The sequence below is a fragment of the Erinaceus europaeus genome, chromosome 10, assembly GCF_950295315.1.
Source record: "Erinaceus europaeus chromosome 10, mEriEur2.1, whole genome shotgun sequence".
Lineage (NCBI taxonomy): Eukaryota > Metazoa > Chordata > Mammalia > Eulipotyphla > Erinaceidae > Erinaceus > Erinaceus europaeus.
In genome coordinates this window covers 119,586,544-119,604,908 of record NC_080171.1, presented here as the reverse complement: position 1 = coordinate 119,604,908, position 18,365 = coordinate 119,586,544, and the positions used below count along the sequence as shown (strand labels likewise).

At 40.0% G+C, this 18,365-nt stretch overlaps 1 protein-coding gene across 8 annotated transcripts in view; it reads left to right on the top strand.

Annotated features, from left to right (window-relative positions):
• The window catches only part of PTPRM (protein tyrosine phosphatase receptor type M), a 770,521-nt gene that overhangs the window by 436,485 nt on the left and 315,671 nt on the right, over positions 1–18,365 (top strand). For all 8 annotated transcript variants that reach the window (XM_007517155.3, XM_060200700.1, XM_060200698.1 and 5 more), the window contains exons 10-11: positions 7,335–7,536; positions 11,121–11,223. In XM_007517155.3, coding sequence (XP_007517217.1) covers positions 7,335–7,536; positions 11,121–11,223 — 305 coding nt within the window. The remainder of the gene's footprint in view (positions 1–7,334; positions 7,537–11,120; positions 11,224–18,365) is intronic.

Below are 18,365 nucleotides of genomic sequence, written 5' to 3'. Positions count from 1 at the left end.
TTATTTCTCTCTGTCCTATCCAATGACGACATCAATAACAACCACAGTACAAGGGCAACAAAAAGGTCATAAATAAATAAATATTTAAAAAAGATTTTAAAAGTTTTAAAAAAGAAAAAGTGGATTGAGCTCAGAAAAAGAATTCAAATAATTTAAGTATATAAAAAGGTATTCACTCAAAATATAAAAGGAAGTAAAAAGAAATAAAAAAGAGGTACTCACCCAACCTTACCGGTGAATAAGAAATGCAGTAAAATAAGTGCTACAGAAATAAGTTTCCATAACATTAAGTATTACATAGTGCCTTGGGGACATGTGTGCATCCACTGGCAATTGATAGGAATGCACTTCTTGCAGATTCTTTTGAGGCAACTTTGGAGCTTGGTCACAATCTAAACATTGTATATCAAGCCAGCTTCTAAGTTGATCAGTCAACAATACTCCCAAATGCACAGAGATATATATTTCCACTCCCTTTATATAGCTTTCAAATTTCTATATAATTTTTTATACTTTCAAATTTATATAGCTTTCACATTTCAAATAGTGACTTAATGCCAGACATGTGAGTAGAACATGAATAAACTTTAAAAAAAATTAGTATGTAAAGGCATTGAATGAAGACACAAGTTTAGAAGTCACTGACCTGGCTCTCCTGGCAGTAACAGTCCTATTGGTAACTAATTGTAGAGAGAATGAAATTTGTACCCAATATAAATCAACTTCATGGGTGAATAGAGTATTGATTATAAATTATTATAAGATTTTATACTGGGAGTGCTGGCACATGGTGAAGGAACACCAGCCAGCTGCTTCGATCATTAACAAATGGAGTTGTTGACAAGTCTTCAGCTCCTCAAGATCCCAGGCCTGCATAACTGAAGTCAGTTGCCCACAGTAGGCTGAAAGTGGTATTGACATAGGAAGAAAGATGTTTTGGGGGGCCATGTTAAGAAATTTGGTTTCAATACTAAAGAACTTCTGTGATTTAATTCCAATTTACATTTGCTATTGTTTTTCTCCTGTAATCTGATGAGCCAGCTATATGGAATTCACTTCTCCCTAGGAACACTCTGAACAGACACGTCACCTTGTTAGCCGGTAGCCTGTTTTCTCTCAACAGTGTTCCCCTTTTCTTTCCAGAATACATCTGCCTATCTTTCAGAATTCCCTTTTCTCTCTCTTATTTACAAGATTGTATATGTCTTAGGTGTACAATTTTACTCCCTCTTATTATCTTTGATTTCCTGGATTTACATTAAAAAGCTTTATTCAACACTGGTTTGAATTACAATCAAGTCGTACTCTCTGGATGGATCCAAAATTGTATGTCATTACATTTTGTTTCTTTATGCATTTCACAGTACAGAGTTTGAGACATTTATTTATTTATTTTGTCACTAATTTTATTGCTGGTGCTTAGTGCCATCACTTCTGGTATCCATTTCTCTCTCTCTCTCTCTCTTTCTTTCTTTCTCTCTCTCTTTCTTCCTGTCTGTCTGTCTGTCTTTCTGCCTTTCTGTCTGTCTTCCTTTTCTTCCTTCCTTCTTGTGTGTGTGTTATTGAGAAGTTGAGAAGAAAATAAAGGAGTAGAGAGAAAGAAAGATACCTGCAGCATTGCTTTGCCAAGTGTGAAACTTCACCACTGCAGGGAGGGCCCAGGTCCTTGAACCTGACTCTGCACATAGATAGCACTGTGTGCATTCTATAGAGTTTGAGACTTTAAATGCAGGGGGAAGAAAATTGGAAGATTTCAGGCAGTTATATACAAATCAGAAATCATGCAGTGTAAAAGTCATTTGACTCCATCTCACCTAAACCTAACTCCCACACTCCCATCTCTGTATTCTCTGGAGATCAGTGTGCTTTTGACCTGGAAATTCCACAGTTACCTAGAACCCGGATCTTCAGTGTCCTTACAGAGACTCAGTCCTGATATTGCAACATGGTGCAAGTGTCCACGCACTCCAAGACTTCCTACCATAGCCTGCTACCAAGTTAAGTCCTGGATATGCAGTAGTGAATGAGTTACCAAAAGGACATCTTCATTTGAGTTTGAATGTGGAGGTACATGCTCATGCTCCTTAGAATTTCTGTTCATGTAGAACCGATGTTTATCGACCACCAGCTCTCGCAAGGAGTAGAAGTCTGGAGTTAGATTGTCCCTAAGCACAAGGAGCTTTGACAAAAAAAAAAAAAAAGTCTGTTATTAAAACTCCTAGGACTCTAGGTGTATTTAATGAAGTTTCATACAGCATTGCAACATTTTTGTGTCCATGTCTACACAACATATGATTTGATAGATTTCCTATAGGAAAATAATCCACAAATTTTAGAATTGCCTAAATGAGTGTGTATGTATATCTTATGGGCTATAGAGATTTCTCTCTCTCTGTAAGATTTTATTTTTTAAATATTTTATTTATTTTATTATTGGATAGAGACAGAAATTGAGAGGGGAGGAGGAGAAAGAGACAGAGAGACATCTGCAGCCCAACTTCACCACTCGTGAAGCTTTCCCCCTGCAGGAAGAGACCAGGGCCTTGAACCCGGGTCCTTGTGCACTGCAATGTGTGTGCTTAACCAGATGCCCCTCCACCAGGCCTTGATATCCCCCCCCATTAAGTTATTAACAGTGTGACAAACTCAATATCTAGCTTCTCCTGAACTCCTTGATTATAGACAGGTACAAATCCATCGCCCCTAGAATAACAGTAGGTCTTCTAAGAAATCACTGACTTTTAATTTTTTTGTGGTATTTGGACTTCCTATCTGTGTGATACCACTGCTTGGGGACTAGGTTATTCCCTTCATTGTTTTTTTGGTTTTTTTGTTTACCTTTAGGTAGAAACAGAGAGAGAATTGCTGTCCCACAGGCCCTGGGTCTTTTCCTTGTGTTATAATGCTCCCGTGTAGTTCTGGGACTCAAACCAAGGGTCTTCCTCGTAATAAGGTTTATGTCCGACCAGGAGAGCTAACTCATGGGCCCAGCATTTTTTTTTCCAAACATCCTAACTTACATGAACACTTAATGTAAATGCACACACCTGCTCTCCCCAGGAAGCTTTTGAGAGAATACCTACTGAGTGCCAAATATTTACTGATCACAGTGGGTTCCAAAATAATAAAGCATCAGTCACTCCTCAGAATGAATATGTAATTATAGGCAAGTTTACAACCCCTTTGGTATATTTGAGTCATGACTGAAGAGTATATATAAGAGCTTTCCCGACAGCACTCTATGATTTCTTACGACACAGTAAAAAAAGTAGGCTTCTCAACGGATTCAACGGTGGTTAGGTTTGATTTGAGTTGCCTTCATGGTTAAGTAAGATGAAAACTCTGGTAGGTCATAGGTGGATATTGTTCCCCTCAGTCAAAGTTCAGCTTTCGGCAGTATCTTTGAAAACATTGTCTTCTTAACAAGCTTTCCTATGTCGTAGATGATAGAGTGCTCCCCTCTGTCTCTTTTCTGACTCTGACTTTTATGTTGAAGAAAATGTTCTCCCTGTGGGCCCTCCCCCAGGGATCGTCTCCATTCTTAGACTAGCATATTTCAATACTAATCTCCCCCAAATATATTTCCCTCCCAGACCTCTTGGCCTTTACACTTGATTATCATAAGTGTTTCAAACTCAGTAAATCTACAGTTCACTTATTTCATCTCATTTTAGTAAGTGGGGTTATCTTCTGCCCAAATCCAAATTATTAAAATTTAACCATGATCCCTCCATCCTTTCTCCAAAGTCAAATCCATTACTGATTTCTGTCCATTTCATCTCTAAAGTAATCCATTTCTTCTCATTTATTTCTCTCTTCCCTGCCTCATCAGTTCATGTCACTGTGGCCTATTACTGATACCACACAATAATCTGTGGTCTCCTCAGTTCTCCTAGTGGTCTCTCCACCACCTTTGTTGGCCACTACCCCAGCAACCAAGGTGATCTGTTCATAACAGATGGTTTTGTTTCCACACTTAACAATATACAGAAATACTCACTGTATGTATCCATATTTTTCATCTGGAGAATGCCATGGGGTAGAATCCTTGTCCACTTTTCCAACTCCCTGGGGTCACATTCACCTCGCTCACCAGACTGTGGTCATGGTGCAGTCTCCTACTTCATGAATATTGTTTGTTTTTTTAATATTTATTTTATTTATTTATTCCCTTTTGTTGCCCTTGTTTTATTGTTGTAGTTGTTGTTATTGACGTTGTCATTGTTGGATAGGACAGAGAGAAATGGAGAGAAGAGGGAAAGACAGAGAGGGAGAGAGAAAGACAGACACCTACAGACCAGCTTCACCGCCTGTGAAGTGACTCCTCTGCAGGTGGGGAGCCGGGGGCTCAAACAGGGATCCTTACGCCAGTTCATTAACGCTTTGCACCACGTGTGCTTCACCTGCTGCACTACCACCTGACTCCCCCAATGTTGTTTCTATTGTTCTTCGCCAAATTGTGACTGGCTGACTCCATCGTAGTGTTCAAGTCTCAAAGAATTAGCTGACCTCTCCTCCAGTTATTCAGAATGACCATATACATACACATTTCCCTACATAGCGTTCTTTGTTTTAGCACCCTATTTGCTTCTTCCACTGAACTTAATGTTTCAGAATTGTTAATTCACGTCTACTGTCTGTCTGCCCAATTTACTTCAAACCAATCTAGATCTGTAGGCATCTGAAAGATTGGGTTGTGTCTGCTTGCTGACCATTGTGCTGTTACTGTCGGTGTCCAGTCAGTTCACATTTTAGTGGAGTGAATAACTCTAAATATATTGGGAGAAAATAAGACAGAGGTAACACTCTCACACTGCAGGAAGGTGAAAGTTTATGAGCAAAGGCAACTTCAAAAAAGACCAATAAGTCTTTTGGAACAGTGGCTTTGTATCTCTATGACCAGGACAGACTGTAATGTGTTGTTTCATCAGGGTGTTCAGAAACACGCCCAGGAGGCTGGGTGGTTGCTCACACTCAGTTGAGCACACATGTCACAGTGAGCAAAGACCTGGAATTAAGCCCCTGGTTCCCACCTGAATGAGCAAGGCCTCATGATCTGTGAATCAATGCTATAGGCCTCTCTCTCTCTCTCTCTCTCTCTCTCTCTCCCTCCCTCCCTCCCTCCCTCCCTCCCTCCATCTTTCTCTCCCTCTCTATCTTCCCCTTCTCTCGTGATTTCTCTATCCAATAAATAATAAATAAAATATTAAAATGAAACACATTCAGAAAAAAAAGTGACCACAGGTGGGTAGATAGTATAATGGTTACGCAAAGAAACTCTTACGCCTAAGGCTCCGAAGTCACAAATTCAGTGCCCTGCACCATCATAAACCAGAACTGATCCACATGCTGCGCCAGCAGGGAAGCAGTTCCAGAAGCCAGACCTTCCACCTTCTGCACCCCACCATGACCCTGGGTCCATACTCCCAGACCTTCCACCTTCTGCACCCCACCATGACCCTGGGTCCATACTCCCAGAGGGTTAATGAATAGGAAAGCTATCAGGAGAGGAGATGGGATACGGAGTTTTGGTGGTGGGAGTTGTGTGGAGTTGTACCCCTCTTATCCTATGGTTTTGTCAGTGTTTCCTTTTTATAAAATAAATAAATAAATAAATAAATAAATAAATAAATAAATAAGATGTAACCAGGCCTTACACAAAGCTAATGTATTTGAACTTTGTAGTTGCATCCCTACTAAAGTTTTAGGGTCGTCAATAAAATGAGCAAGATTAGCCCTGGTAGATAATCTGGTTCTTGTTTGAGTGATACTATCGTGATGGTTGTGTTGTTTCCTCCTTCCTCAGTAGGAGACTGTTACAGGGAAGACTCTCAGATGGGATATACTTCACCCATCTAAGAACCCAGCTCAGGGTACAGAAACTGATACATAGAGATATTTGATGAATATGTTTTGAAAGGGTGAACGGACTGATCAGTAAACTCTGGGAGGAGGATACCTCAAGCTGCCTCAGCTTGAGCACAAGGGACATTGCTGAAGTCCTCTTCATAACAGTGGGGAAATACTCATGGCACAGACTTTTCACTCAGCCCAGAATCACCGACTGAGGAAGTCTGTTAGAGGGTTAAGGACAGGTAAGGAGTCTGACTCTAAGCGCACCATGCCCCACAGTGATTAATATATACAGCAAACGTTTTCTTGCCAAAGCTTAGTTGACTCAAGCTAAATATTCTTTCAGGGAGGACTTCTTAATTATAATGACATGGTGTAAATATAAGAAGAAAGAATGTCAATTATCACTTGGTATAATAACAGTGTTAGTGTTCATGTACATAAATTATAACTTAAGTTTACCTATTTAAAAGCAAGAAAAGAGCTCGGTTTTGCAATTTAAAACTTTTGAATATGCCACATTTAAAAATTATGTCATTACAACCAGTAGAAGTTAGTAATCACCACTAAAATGCACATTCTTGAATAGCTGATGAACTACTTATAGGGAAGTTCTTTTTAAAATGATGTGAAAGCGCTCTTCCAAGGTATCTACCTATGTATTCTTTTCATACCTTCCAGACACATCCAACCGTATTGGAATGCCCACTATGTGGCAAGCATCACAAAATCAGCTAGAGTTGCACTGTCCAGCGTGACAGTTCCTAGTCACACGTGACAGAAGTAGATTTTTAACTAAGTGAAATGAAACTTTCAGTCTTGACTGTCACCTTACAGTACTCTCTGGCCACAGAATTTAGTGTTCCCCATATCAAGCAGTGCAGAATACTGCACTGTCAGTACATGACCACGAGTTACACTGGAGTAGAAGTAACTGTCTGGAGCACCACGTCAAAAGTTACTGGCTTGTACTGAGGATTTCTTTGTGGGTCAGATAGCTCTGCCTGCATTGATGTAAACACTGAAAAGTGCCCTCACTTCTGGGAGACAGTCTCCTCTTCAGTGTAAATCAAAGCCTGGCCACCAGATGAAAGATGAGGTCTTACTTTTGCCACCTCCTTATCTGTTTAAGCTAGTTGTAGTTTTTACTATCTTATTTCAAGCCAATTTTATTGCTTTTTTTTTTCTTTTCTCAAAATGACATTTTGAAATCAAACAACTTCAAGGCATTAGCTTAAACCTGAACTCATTCTTTCTGTGCTAATATACTTGCTTTTAAGTCACTGCCTATAAAAGTAATAACTCTGAGCAGTTTTGGTTGAGTTCCTGTCCCCCTGCACTGGATCCAGGATTTGAAAAGTCTAAGTGAGGAGAGCTTATAAAGTGTCTGACAGTGCATACATCAGAAGGGCTTATTGGATGAAAATGCAGTCTCGGTCCATCTGCTTCAAATATTTTATCACATTCTTATTCTCTTTCAGATCACCTACAAAGCAGTCAGTTCTTTTGACCCAGAAATAGATTTGTCAAATCAAAGTGGAAGAGTTTCAAAATTAGGGAATGAAACCCACTTTTTGTTTTTTGGACTGTATCCGGGGACCACATACTCCTTCACCATCCGAGCTAGCACAGCTAAAGGATTTGGACCTCCAGCAACAAATCAATTCACCACCAAAATATCAGGTATCATACTTCCGTGCCTTATGTCTTGTCTCAGAGATGCTTCTGTTTTTCCTTTCTGCACTGTTTCTATTGTCAGGTACGCAAAGCTTGCTCAGACTTGCACATTTAAAAAAAAAAATTAGTTTTTTTTTAATTGAAGGGGGTTAATGCTTTACAGTGCAATTGTTGACATATGCATACAATTTCATTATGTAACAGGCCCCCAAAGTTCTCTCCCTACCCTGTTCTTTCCCTCTCCATCCCTACTTTATTAAGCCCCACTAATCTGAAAATCAAGCTCATGGAAGTAAATGAAATACTACAAATATGTTATCATTTGGACTTGAGATCATAGTGCATTAGAAGAGGAAGCCACAGTTGGCATAGTTTCTGCTGGAGAAGCTGGATATAAGCAGAAGGTTCACTCCTGTCCACTCATGCCCTATGTATTCCCAAGTTTTCAGGGCATCAGTGTTGGAAAAGTCTCTGTAATGAGCCATGAATGACTAAGTGCTCTACAGAAATGGTGCATTATGTGGAATCTGTTTCCATAATGATCAGGCTTCCTTGGGCTTTTCACCACTAGGATTTTCATATCCTGAAGAAAGAGACTGAGAGGTGACATGAGACACTTACAGCCTCCAGCTCTTTGTTTTTAGAGTCTCAATTATACCATCCAACAATAGGCATCATTTGAGAAATATTTCTGGGCATGTGCAACTGTGCAGAAAATGTCTTTGTGCTTCAGACTAGAGGAAATGGAGCTGCCATCTGGTATGGGATATGGAACCGCAATAAACACAATTCCATGGATATTTCCTTTTCCATTTTCTCTTTGGGGTCTGAGCAGTAATGTATTTGAGTTTTGGCTTTGTCTGTTTTACTTGGGGATGGATCGAAACTTTACATCAGGCTCAACCTGACGCTGTTGACTAGCTACGGAAGAAGGGCAAACGCTAGAAGAAGAAAGGGATGGATGAGTAAGAGGTAGACAAGAGAAAGAACTCATTTCACCCATCGGAGTTATAAATTGCGTGTGACCTGATGTTATATTGCCCCTTGCCCCTAGCTTTGCAGTTTTATTTAAAATTGAAAGAAGGGAAATAGTCACAACTATGACACTGAAAGCATAGAGTAGGTTTGAAGAGAAAAAGGTTTGGATATTTTTGACTAACTATACTTTACAGGATACATTTTCCTTGTGCAAATTTTTATTTAGGAGGGCACACTTGCGTTGAAATTTAATACACAATTAGTGTGTTAAAGCATTATATCATAAAAACTATTAGGAGATTTGGAAAGAGGATGTCCTTAGGAGGTTAGGAAAATGTGGTCATATAATGAGTGAGTAGAAAGAACAATGGTCTTGAAATCAGAAAATCTGTGTTTTCATTGTCGTTTTCCATGGGCTTCCTCTCTAATGTTCATCCAACATTTATGTCATGAGACACGGAGTAAGATGTTAGTATCTGCTGTCTGAATTTTCACTGGAATTTCAGGAAAAACTGTGTATATTTGCAAGATCCCTCTCTCATAGTCTTCTCTCTAGAAAACATATTTCAAAGATTATTGTCTTACATGTTCTACAAAAATATTTTTTTGTATTTTAATACATAAAATTCACATTAACATGTTCAATGTTATCCCAACAAGACTAATATAGTTCTACGTAAAAGCAAAGATCACTGACATTTTGTTAGCCTATATAGGATCATCAGAAATAACCATTTGATTTTTACATTTTAAAAATGATAATTTAGGGTATCAGATGGTAGCACAGCAAGTTAAGCGCAGGCCATGCAAAGCGCAAGGACCAGCGTAAGGATCCCGGTTTGAGCCCCCAGCACCTCACATGCAGGAGAGTTGCTTCACAAGCAGTGAAGCAGGTCTGCAGGTGTCTCTTTCTCTTCCCCTCTCTGTCTTCCCCTCCTCTCTCCATTTCTCTCTGTCCTATCCAACACCAACGACATCAATAACAACAACAATAAAACAACAAGGGCAACAAAAAGGGAATAAATAAATATTTAAATAAATAAATATGATAGTTTACAGACCCTCAGTTTCTACTTTTATGGACCTAAGAAAGAGCCGGCTCTCCACCTGCAGGGAAGTCACTTCACAGGAGGTGAAGCAGGTCTGCAGGTGTCTATCTTTCTCTCCCCCTCTCTGTCTTCCCTCCTCTCTCCATTTCTCTCTGTCCTATCTAACAATGACAACAACAATAATAACTACAACAATGATAAAAAAACAACAAGGGCAACAGAAGGGAAAATAATAAAATAAAGAAAATTTAAAAAAACAAAGTAAAAGAAAAATAACAAAACACAGCAACAACAATAACAAGACAAGCCTAAGACTTTTTAACCTCCGTTTTTATAGTTGTTTTTTTTTTTTTCCTCATTATCCCGCCTTGCCTGAGAGCTCACAAGTGTCACTGAGTTCAACAAGTCTCTCTTGCCACTACCATACTCCTTTTCAAATTCCATGGTGAACCTTTGATTCATGGAAAATTGACTTAGATTGCAAGAGCTGTGAAATTCAAAAATTTACAGTAAAATTCTCAAGAAAAAACTGGCATACAGAAAATTATGTAAGTTTTAAACATATAGCTTCATGATTATGTAGAAGCAGGTTATACTCATCTGAGGGAATACTAAATGTTGACATAATATTCTGTCACCTCTTATGTACCTTTCCAATTTAAACTCAAGATCAAAGAAGTCAACCTGGCCTTGTTTGAGCACTGTCCCTGATGTTCTTGGTGGGGTCCATGGTCTCTTTTAGAATCTAGTGTTCAGGGAGTCGGGCGGTGGCGCAGCGGGTTAAACGCAGGTGGCATGAAGTGCAAGGACCGGCATAAGGATCCCGGTTCGAGCCCTCGGCTCCCCACCTGTCGGGGAGTCACTTCACAAGCCACAAGCGGTGAAGCATGTCTGCAGGTGTCTGTCTTTCTCTCCACCTTCCTGTCTCCATTTCTCTCTGTTCTGTCCAACAACAATGACATCAATAACAACAACAATAAAACAACAAGGGCAACAAGAGGGAATAAATAAATAAAAATAAATAAATTTTTAAAAAGAATCTAGGGTTTACACATGTTATAGTGTGCAAGGTCCCGAGTTCCAACCCTGATACCCACCTGCTGGGTGGGAAGCTTCACTACAGGTGTCTCTCTCTCTCCGTCTCTGTTGTCCTCTCCCTTCTTGACTCCTCACTGTCTCTATTCAAACATAAATAATAAGAGATTTAAAAAGTGGTTGCAGTCTAAACTTAGTGTACTGTTTTTTTTTTTTAATGTTTTTATTGTCTTTATTTATTGGATAGAGACAGCCAGAAATCGAGAGGGAAGGAGGTGATAGAGAGGGAGAGAGACAGAGAGACACCTGCAGCACTGCTTCACCACTCACAAAGCTTTCCCCCTGCAGGTGGGGACCGGGTACTCAAACCCGGGTCCTTGAGCGTTGTAATATGTGTGCTCAACCAGGTGCGCCACCACCCGGCCCCTAGTGTACTGTGTTTTTAATGCTTTTTGAAAATGAAAGTAAAAACAATAGAAAAGATAAACCAGGTATAATAAGCTTTGCATCCTATTCATTTTTCCCCAGCACCCTCTATGCCAGTCTATGAACTCGAGGCCCCTCTGAATCAGACTGACAATACAGTGACGGTCCTGCTGAAGCCTGCACACAGCAGAGGCGCACCTGTCAGGTAAAGAACAGAAAAGGGATGAGCTGACTCTAGACATGTGGAAATGAAAAGCAAGCTGATTAATTTCTCTAATGGGTATTCAAGGGATTTGCTAAAAACCTCAGTCAGCCCATGAAGCCGTATCTTTATTAGCTCTAATTAAGAGAAACGACTGAGGAAAAGAAAGTGCTTTGACGTGGGGTGATGAAGAATTGTGTAAAGAGTTTGATGCAGATGCAAGTGAGTCGTTCTTTGCAGATCACCAACAAAAGCATCTGTCTGTGGGGAGGTAGCGTCACTTCTGAAGGTAATTGCTCACTACAATTTAGTTACCTAGGAGCAGGTGACATTTTTATCTTGAGCTCTCTATTTTAAATCAGTTTTATTCTTTGTATTGTTTGTCCATGATTTGAAGTCAACTAACTTTGTGTAAATTGACTAATTTCTCAAATAAATATGGAGAGAATAATTACATTTTTAGTAAACATGATTTGAAGAGTACTGTGAAAGCTTTTGAGCATATTTTTTTCTTGCCACAGTGTAGGGACAATTTCTTATTCCAGGATGATTTGTATAGCTAAGAAATTACAATATGCAATTTTTACAATAAATGAATAAAATAAATTTATTCTTCCAAGGAATGAGCAAAGGAATGCCTGAATAACTCTCGAGTATGAACTTGTCATAATCTCATTCATCTCTATAAGTAAAATTTCTACTTGTTTCAAAGGGATTCAGATATTGTGTGATATAAGAGTAGATTCTATTTAAAATAGTGTATTGCTTTGAGAAGTGTATTTCAAGGTTATATTTACATTAACAATTGAAGCAATATAGGATTTATTTCCGTATTTCCTTTGTAGAACTTTATTAACCATTTAAAGCCTGATTCTATTGCACTCTGTCTGTACTGCAGTTTCATAGGACAGTCAGTTGAACTTGTTGCTAGTCAATACAGCATATAAAAGTCACAGTCCATGGAGCCAAGAGAAAAACCATCATAGTATCAGTTGATAGTGAAATCATTCTAGGGGGGATTTGTAGCAATTTTTGTTTGAAAAAAGCAAAATCTTCTTTTAAAAAGTGTTCATTCACTGTACTCACTTACTAAACACAGAAACCTCTGGAAGAGATTTAGAATCATTATGCATTAGTGCAATTTGTGAGACCTTTGGGAAGATTCCTGTGGTGCTGGGGTGGTATACTAATCTGATCAACCTGTGGTGTGCACTCCTCAGGTTGCCCTCTGAGCACTGAGTGTACCTTTTGCCATGAAGTAAACTTTTTTCTTTCATTGCAGTAAGCTGAATGATCATTAAGTGGAAATTGGTGCACCGCCCATGACATTGGGAACATGATTTTCTTTTGACAGCTTTAGCACTTACACAGACTCAACAATCATGAGTCATTAGAAAAGGAGTTATTCCATTGCAGGAGCATCACAGCAGAGATGAAAGGGAGGCCACTTGATTCCATGCCTCCTGATGAAAAGAAACTCAAATCCTTAACTATTTCTCCAGAACAGCCAGTTATTCCCTATTATTTACTATTATGTCAACTCCTTTCCACACTTTTTCATTCATGTTGCATCTTTCCTTCTAGCCAGTTCAGGCAGTGTTCCATCTATGGTTACAGATGTCTGGTTACTAGCCTCTTCAGTATTAGCCCTCTTTCCAATTCCCTTCATTTTTTCTTGTCTTTTTTTTCTAAGTTGGGTATTTTTTTAAACAGTTTATTTATTTTGTTTTATTTTATTTTATTTTATTTTATTTTCACCACCTCCCCTCTTTTCGGGATGTTGCCTGTCATACCCAAACCAAAAGCCCTGCCACCTTTCTCTGGCCCTCCTCACAGCCTTGCTGTCTCATGCTCCCCCATGGTCGACTATTAAAGTCTCCCTCTCCCCCACCCCTCCCCTCTCTCCTCTCTTGCCTCTCTGTTTGGGTGACCATCATCTTTGGGGCAAAGACATTAACCTGGTTAAACTCAACCCATGATCACTAACATCAAGTGCAAATTTCAATGAAATTGTTGATCTCACACCAACGTTTCCTGTTCATTCATCAAATGTTCACGAAATGCACTGTCAGGAAATCGGTGATTTGGTAGGTTCCTGAAGTCGTTCTAGTCCTGTCTTGTTGAGGTTCCAGGTGGTCTCCTTTGGTATTCCTAGTTGGCCCCGCCTCTAAACATTCTTTTTTAAATCTTTATTTATTGGATGGAGACAGCCAGAAATTGAGAAGGAAGATGGTGATAGAGACACCTGAGGGGGCGGGGTGGTAACACAGCGGGTTAAGCACACATGGTGCGAAACCCAAGGACCAGTGTAAGGATCCCGGTTCGAGCCATGGCTCCCCACCTGTAAGGGAGTCTCTCCGCAAGTGAAGCAGGTGAAGCAGGTCTGCAGGTGTCTTTCTCCCCACCCCAGCCTGTCTCCCCTCCTCTCTCTCAATTTTGCTCTGTCCTATCCAACAACATCATCAGAGGCAGCAATAAGAGCAACAAAATGGGGAAAAAAAATAACCTCCAGAAGCAGTGGACTGGTAGTGCAGGCACCAAGCCCCAGCCAAAAAAAAAAAAAAAAACCCTGGAGGCAAAAAAAAGAAAAAAGACACCTGCAACACTGCAACACTGTTTGACCACTCACAAAACTTTCCCCCAGGGCTATGTCCTTGCACATTGTAACATGTGCGCCCAACCAGGTACACCACCACCCGGTCCCCCCTCATCTTTGCAGTGTCACTTGTACTCCAGCCTACTGTTCCTCTTTTTCATTATATGCCCAACAAGAACATTCCTTGGCTATTGATTGCTGTTATACATTTCTAGCTTGTGGAAACTTCAAGTCTAACTAGTTAGTTTATCATAGAAATCCTTAGGCTTTTTATTGTTACGTCTACAAGTATAGATTCAAGTGTTTCAGAGTAACCAAACTATGTAGCTTTTTCCACAAGTTTTGCATAAGGCCTCTCTGCCTAACTTCTGAAATCTCAGGTTGTCACGGGCTCTTTTATTCTTGTCATTTTGACCAGTTTTTCAAGTTCAGTGTTGCTCGGCTTTGATTAGCATTTATCATGTTATCAGCTAAATGTTTCTTGATTTTCCCAGGGTCATTTTTCAATCTGTTATTTGTACGGCATATCTCACAGTGATGATATCTTGAAATTAGTATACTTGCTATCTTTGCCATTTAAATCTTTAATGCTAAAATCAGAACTACTTCTTTTTTAAAAATATTTATTGATTTATTTTCCCTTTTTTTGCCCTTTTTTATTGTTGTAGTTATTACTGTTGATGTTGTTATTGATGTCGTTGTTGTTGGATAGGACAGAGAGAAATGGAGAGAGATGGGGAAGACAGAGGGGGAGAGAAAGACAGACATCTGCAGACATGCTTCACCGCCTGTAAGTGACTCCCTAGCAGGTGAGGAGCCGGGGGCTCAAACCAGAATCCTTACTCTGGTCCTTGCACTTTGCACCATGTGTGCTTAACCTGCTGCACTACCGCCCGACTCCCAGAACCTACTTCTATTCAGTGACCGTGAGAGGGAAGTCCACTAGCAGATACCACATTTACTGCAAGGATGCTCACCTGAAGTGGATAAATTTTCCTGGCATGAATTTGACAGAGAAAATTACCTCAACATCACGTGTCACAAACTTTTCTTTTCCTGAAAAGTGGATATTCAAGGGCTGCATTACTATAGTCCAACATAATGGGACTGATTATCTATTGAGTCCATAAGAGGCCAGCATATCTGGAAAGACTAGTTTGGAAGATAATGTTCATGATGTTCTTCAGCTAAATGGGGTATATGAAAATTCCCAGTCTCTGTGCTTAGGGAAATAAGAACTGTGATTAGAGAATCATAGAAACTTCAGATATAAAGCCATCATGTAGCTGAAAACATTTGAACACATCTGGAAATTAGCAAAATGCACATGTCATCAAACTGCAATACAAGGAAGCTTTCCCCAAATGATCAAATACATACTAGAAGAGGAAAAATGGAAGGGAACATCTGTTTGCTTCCCTACATTTTGCAAAGGGTTACGTATTCAAGAATACTGTCATTGTATGATTTCCAAAGCCCATTATTTCAATGAATTTGATTCTTCTTTAATTCATATTCATCTGTGTTGAAAATGCAGCCCTACATCATCACTTCACTCAGTAAGGCAGCTACGTATTGATTCCGCTGTAAACACTCAGCTGGGTTAATACAGATCCTTGAAATTGCACTAAAATTGAATGTAAATGATTGTTGTTCCTCTTATTGATCAACACATCAGCTCTGTCACATAGAATTATTTAAATCTCGAGATGACTAGGAAGTTCACAAATTCTATAGTTGCATTCAGTAAACTTATACCTAGGAAAGAATTTTAATGCATTTTCTTAAGAAGAGAGGGTTAAGTTGATTATTATTATTATCTTTTTACTCATTTAGAATCATCTCAGTTTACTCTTCTCTTTTGTACTGTTAATTTCATGCAGATGCAATCCAACAGAGAAAACCCTTGTAATTTACCAGCAGCTCTAAATAATGAGCTTTGCACAAACTATTCTGCTTTTCTTGAACAATAAAAACTCTCTCAGTGATTTTACTCTTAACGATAATTGTATATACACATATATAAAATATATTGTGTGTTATCTGTGATTAATGATATTACACTTTTTTATTGATTTAATAATGATCGACAAGACCATAGGATAAGAGTAGGTGTACAATTCCCCACAATTCCTATCACCAGAGTTCCCTATCCCCTCCCCTCCATTGGAAGCTTTCCTATTATTTATCCATATGGGAGCATGGGCCCAGGGTCATGATGGGGTGCAGAAGGTGGAATGTCTGGCTTCTGTAATTGCTTCCCCTCTGAACATGGGCATTGAAAGGTTGATCCATACCCCCATCCTGTGTATATCTCTGTCTAGTGGCGTAGGCTCTGGTGCGATGGGGTACAAGGACACATTGGTGAGGTTGTCTGCCCAAGGAAATCAAGTTGGCATTATGGAAGCATCTGAAACTTGGTGACTGAAAGAACATTAAGATATAAAGCAGAACAAATACTCCGCCACTCAAGGAAGATGGGTCCTGCAATGAGTGCAGCTTAGAATGTACCTAGCTATGACCACAGAATGTGAGCTCAGACCTACAGGGATGCAGAGGTTACACAGGCTCCTGTGCTGAATATGGGCCCCAGACCAAATCGGTGGGGCTTACAGTTAACAATATTTAGATACCTTTCTCATATTTGGGAGCTACTCTCTGCCCTGATATTATTCTTTTTTAATGGTCTTTACCTTGAGAGCCAGTCACATTCTTGATCCTTAAATGGTGATGTTTCCAGATAACTCATTTTCTCTCTGCACTGTGACTTTAATTTATCCATCATTTTTTTAGAATTATATGTCTTCTCAATTAAAGTTCAGTGTTTAATTTGTAAATGAATTTAGAAACTCTCAAAACCATTTTAGTGAAATGTCACTAGACCAAGGCATTCATTGATTCATTCTTTTAGAAGAAAATGCTGGAGTGAAGAACATGTATTCTGATCGTCTGTCTGTGGGGTGGGCGGTGTAGGCAACAAGCACATCAACCACTGAGACATTGACACTGATTCCTAAACATATGGGCGTCATTTTAATTCATGTCAGCCACCTTGTTATTCTTTTTTAAAAATTTTTTATTCCCTTTGTTGCCCTTGTTGTTTTATTGTTGTAGTTATTATTGATATCATCGTTGTTGGATAGGACAGAGAGAAATGGAGAGAGGAGGGGGAAGGCAGAGAGGGGGAGAGAAAGACAGACACCTGCAGACCTGCTTCACCACCTGTGAAGTGACTCCCCTGCAGGTGGGGAGCGGGGGGGGGGGGGGGGGGCGAAGCTACCGCCCGATTCCCAGCCACCTTGTTATTCTAATAAAGACTGTTCCAATTTATTGAATGATGCCCTTTCATTTTTTAGGCTACCTATCAGACTACAGTTGACCATATGATGGAATGATTCCTCAAAAGCTTTATTTCAAAAGTAGTTTGTAAACAGTTGTTAAGAGTCAAGGCCATAATCTGAAAGCAAATAGCAGCTTCACTAAAATATGAAGAGAGAACAGATGCAAGAATAAGTAGGGAAAGAATACTTTACTTTTTTAGCACTGTGTCCTAAGTAAGATTTTAAAATGAGATGGGAATTATTTAATGTTAATTTAATTCATTTGTTATTGGATAGAGACAGAGAGAAACCGAGAGGGGAGGGGCAGTTAGAGAGGCAAAGAGACGAAGAGACACCTGCAGCCCCGCTTCACCACTCCTGAAGCTTTCCCCCTGCAGATGGGGACCAGGGGCTTGAACCAGGTCCCTGCACACTGTAACATGTGCTCTTAACCAGGTGCAGCACCACCTGGCCCCCACATATTTAATATTTATACAAGTCAAACACATTTTATTCAAACACTTCTGATTTATAAAATAAGCCCTTGTATCACAAAACAGCTTCATTATGTAAGTCAAGATTGATTTCATGTAATAAGTTTATATTAACATCACTTTAATTTTGCTTTTATGGAATGTGTTTATATTTATATTAACTTGGTTTTCCATTGCATTCAGTATATTGATAGACTTTGCAATGTATCCTTCTCTATCAATGTTTCTTTATGTTGCTTTGCCATTTATAGTGAAGTAATAAAATGTATACAAATATTAAAATCTCATTGTTGGGGCCAGGTCTTGACATACCTGGGTTAAGTGTATAGGGACATGGGTTAGAGCCTCGGGTCTCCACTTGCAGGGGAAAAGCTTCTCTAGCAGTGATGCAGTACTGCAGATCTCCCCCCCCTCCGTTTCCTCCCTCTCCCTCTCCTTCCCTCTCCCTCTCTTTCCCTCTCTCTCTCCATCTCCCTTTCCCTCTCTCTCCCCCTCCCCCTCCCCCTCTCCCTCTCTCTCCCCCTCCCCCTCTCCGTCTCTCTTCCCCTCCCCCTCTCCCTCTCTCTCCCCCTCCCCCTCTCCATCTCTCTTCCCCTCCCCCTCTCCCTCTCTCTTCCCCTCCCCCTCTCCCTCTCTCTCCCCCTCCCCCTCTCCATCTCTCTTCCCCTCCCCCTCTCCCTCTCTCTCCCCCTCCCCCTCTCCGTCTCTCTTCCCCTCCCCCTCTCCCTCCCCCTC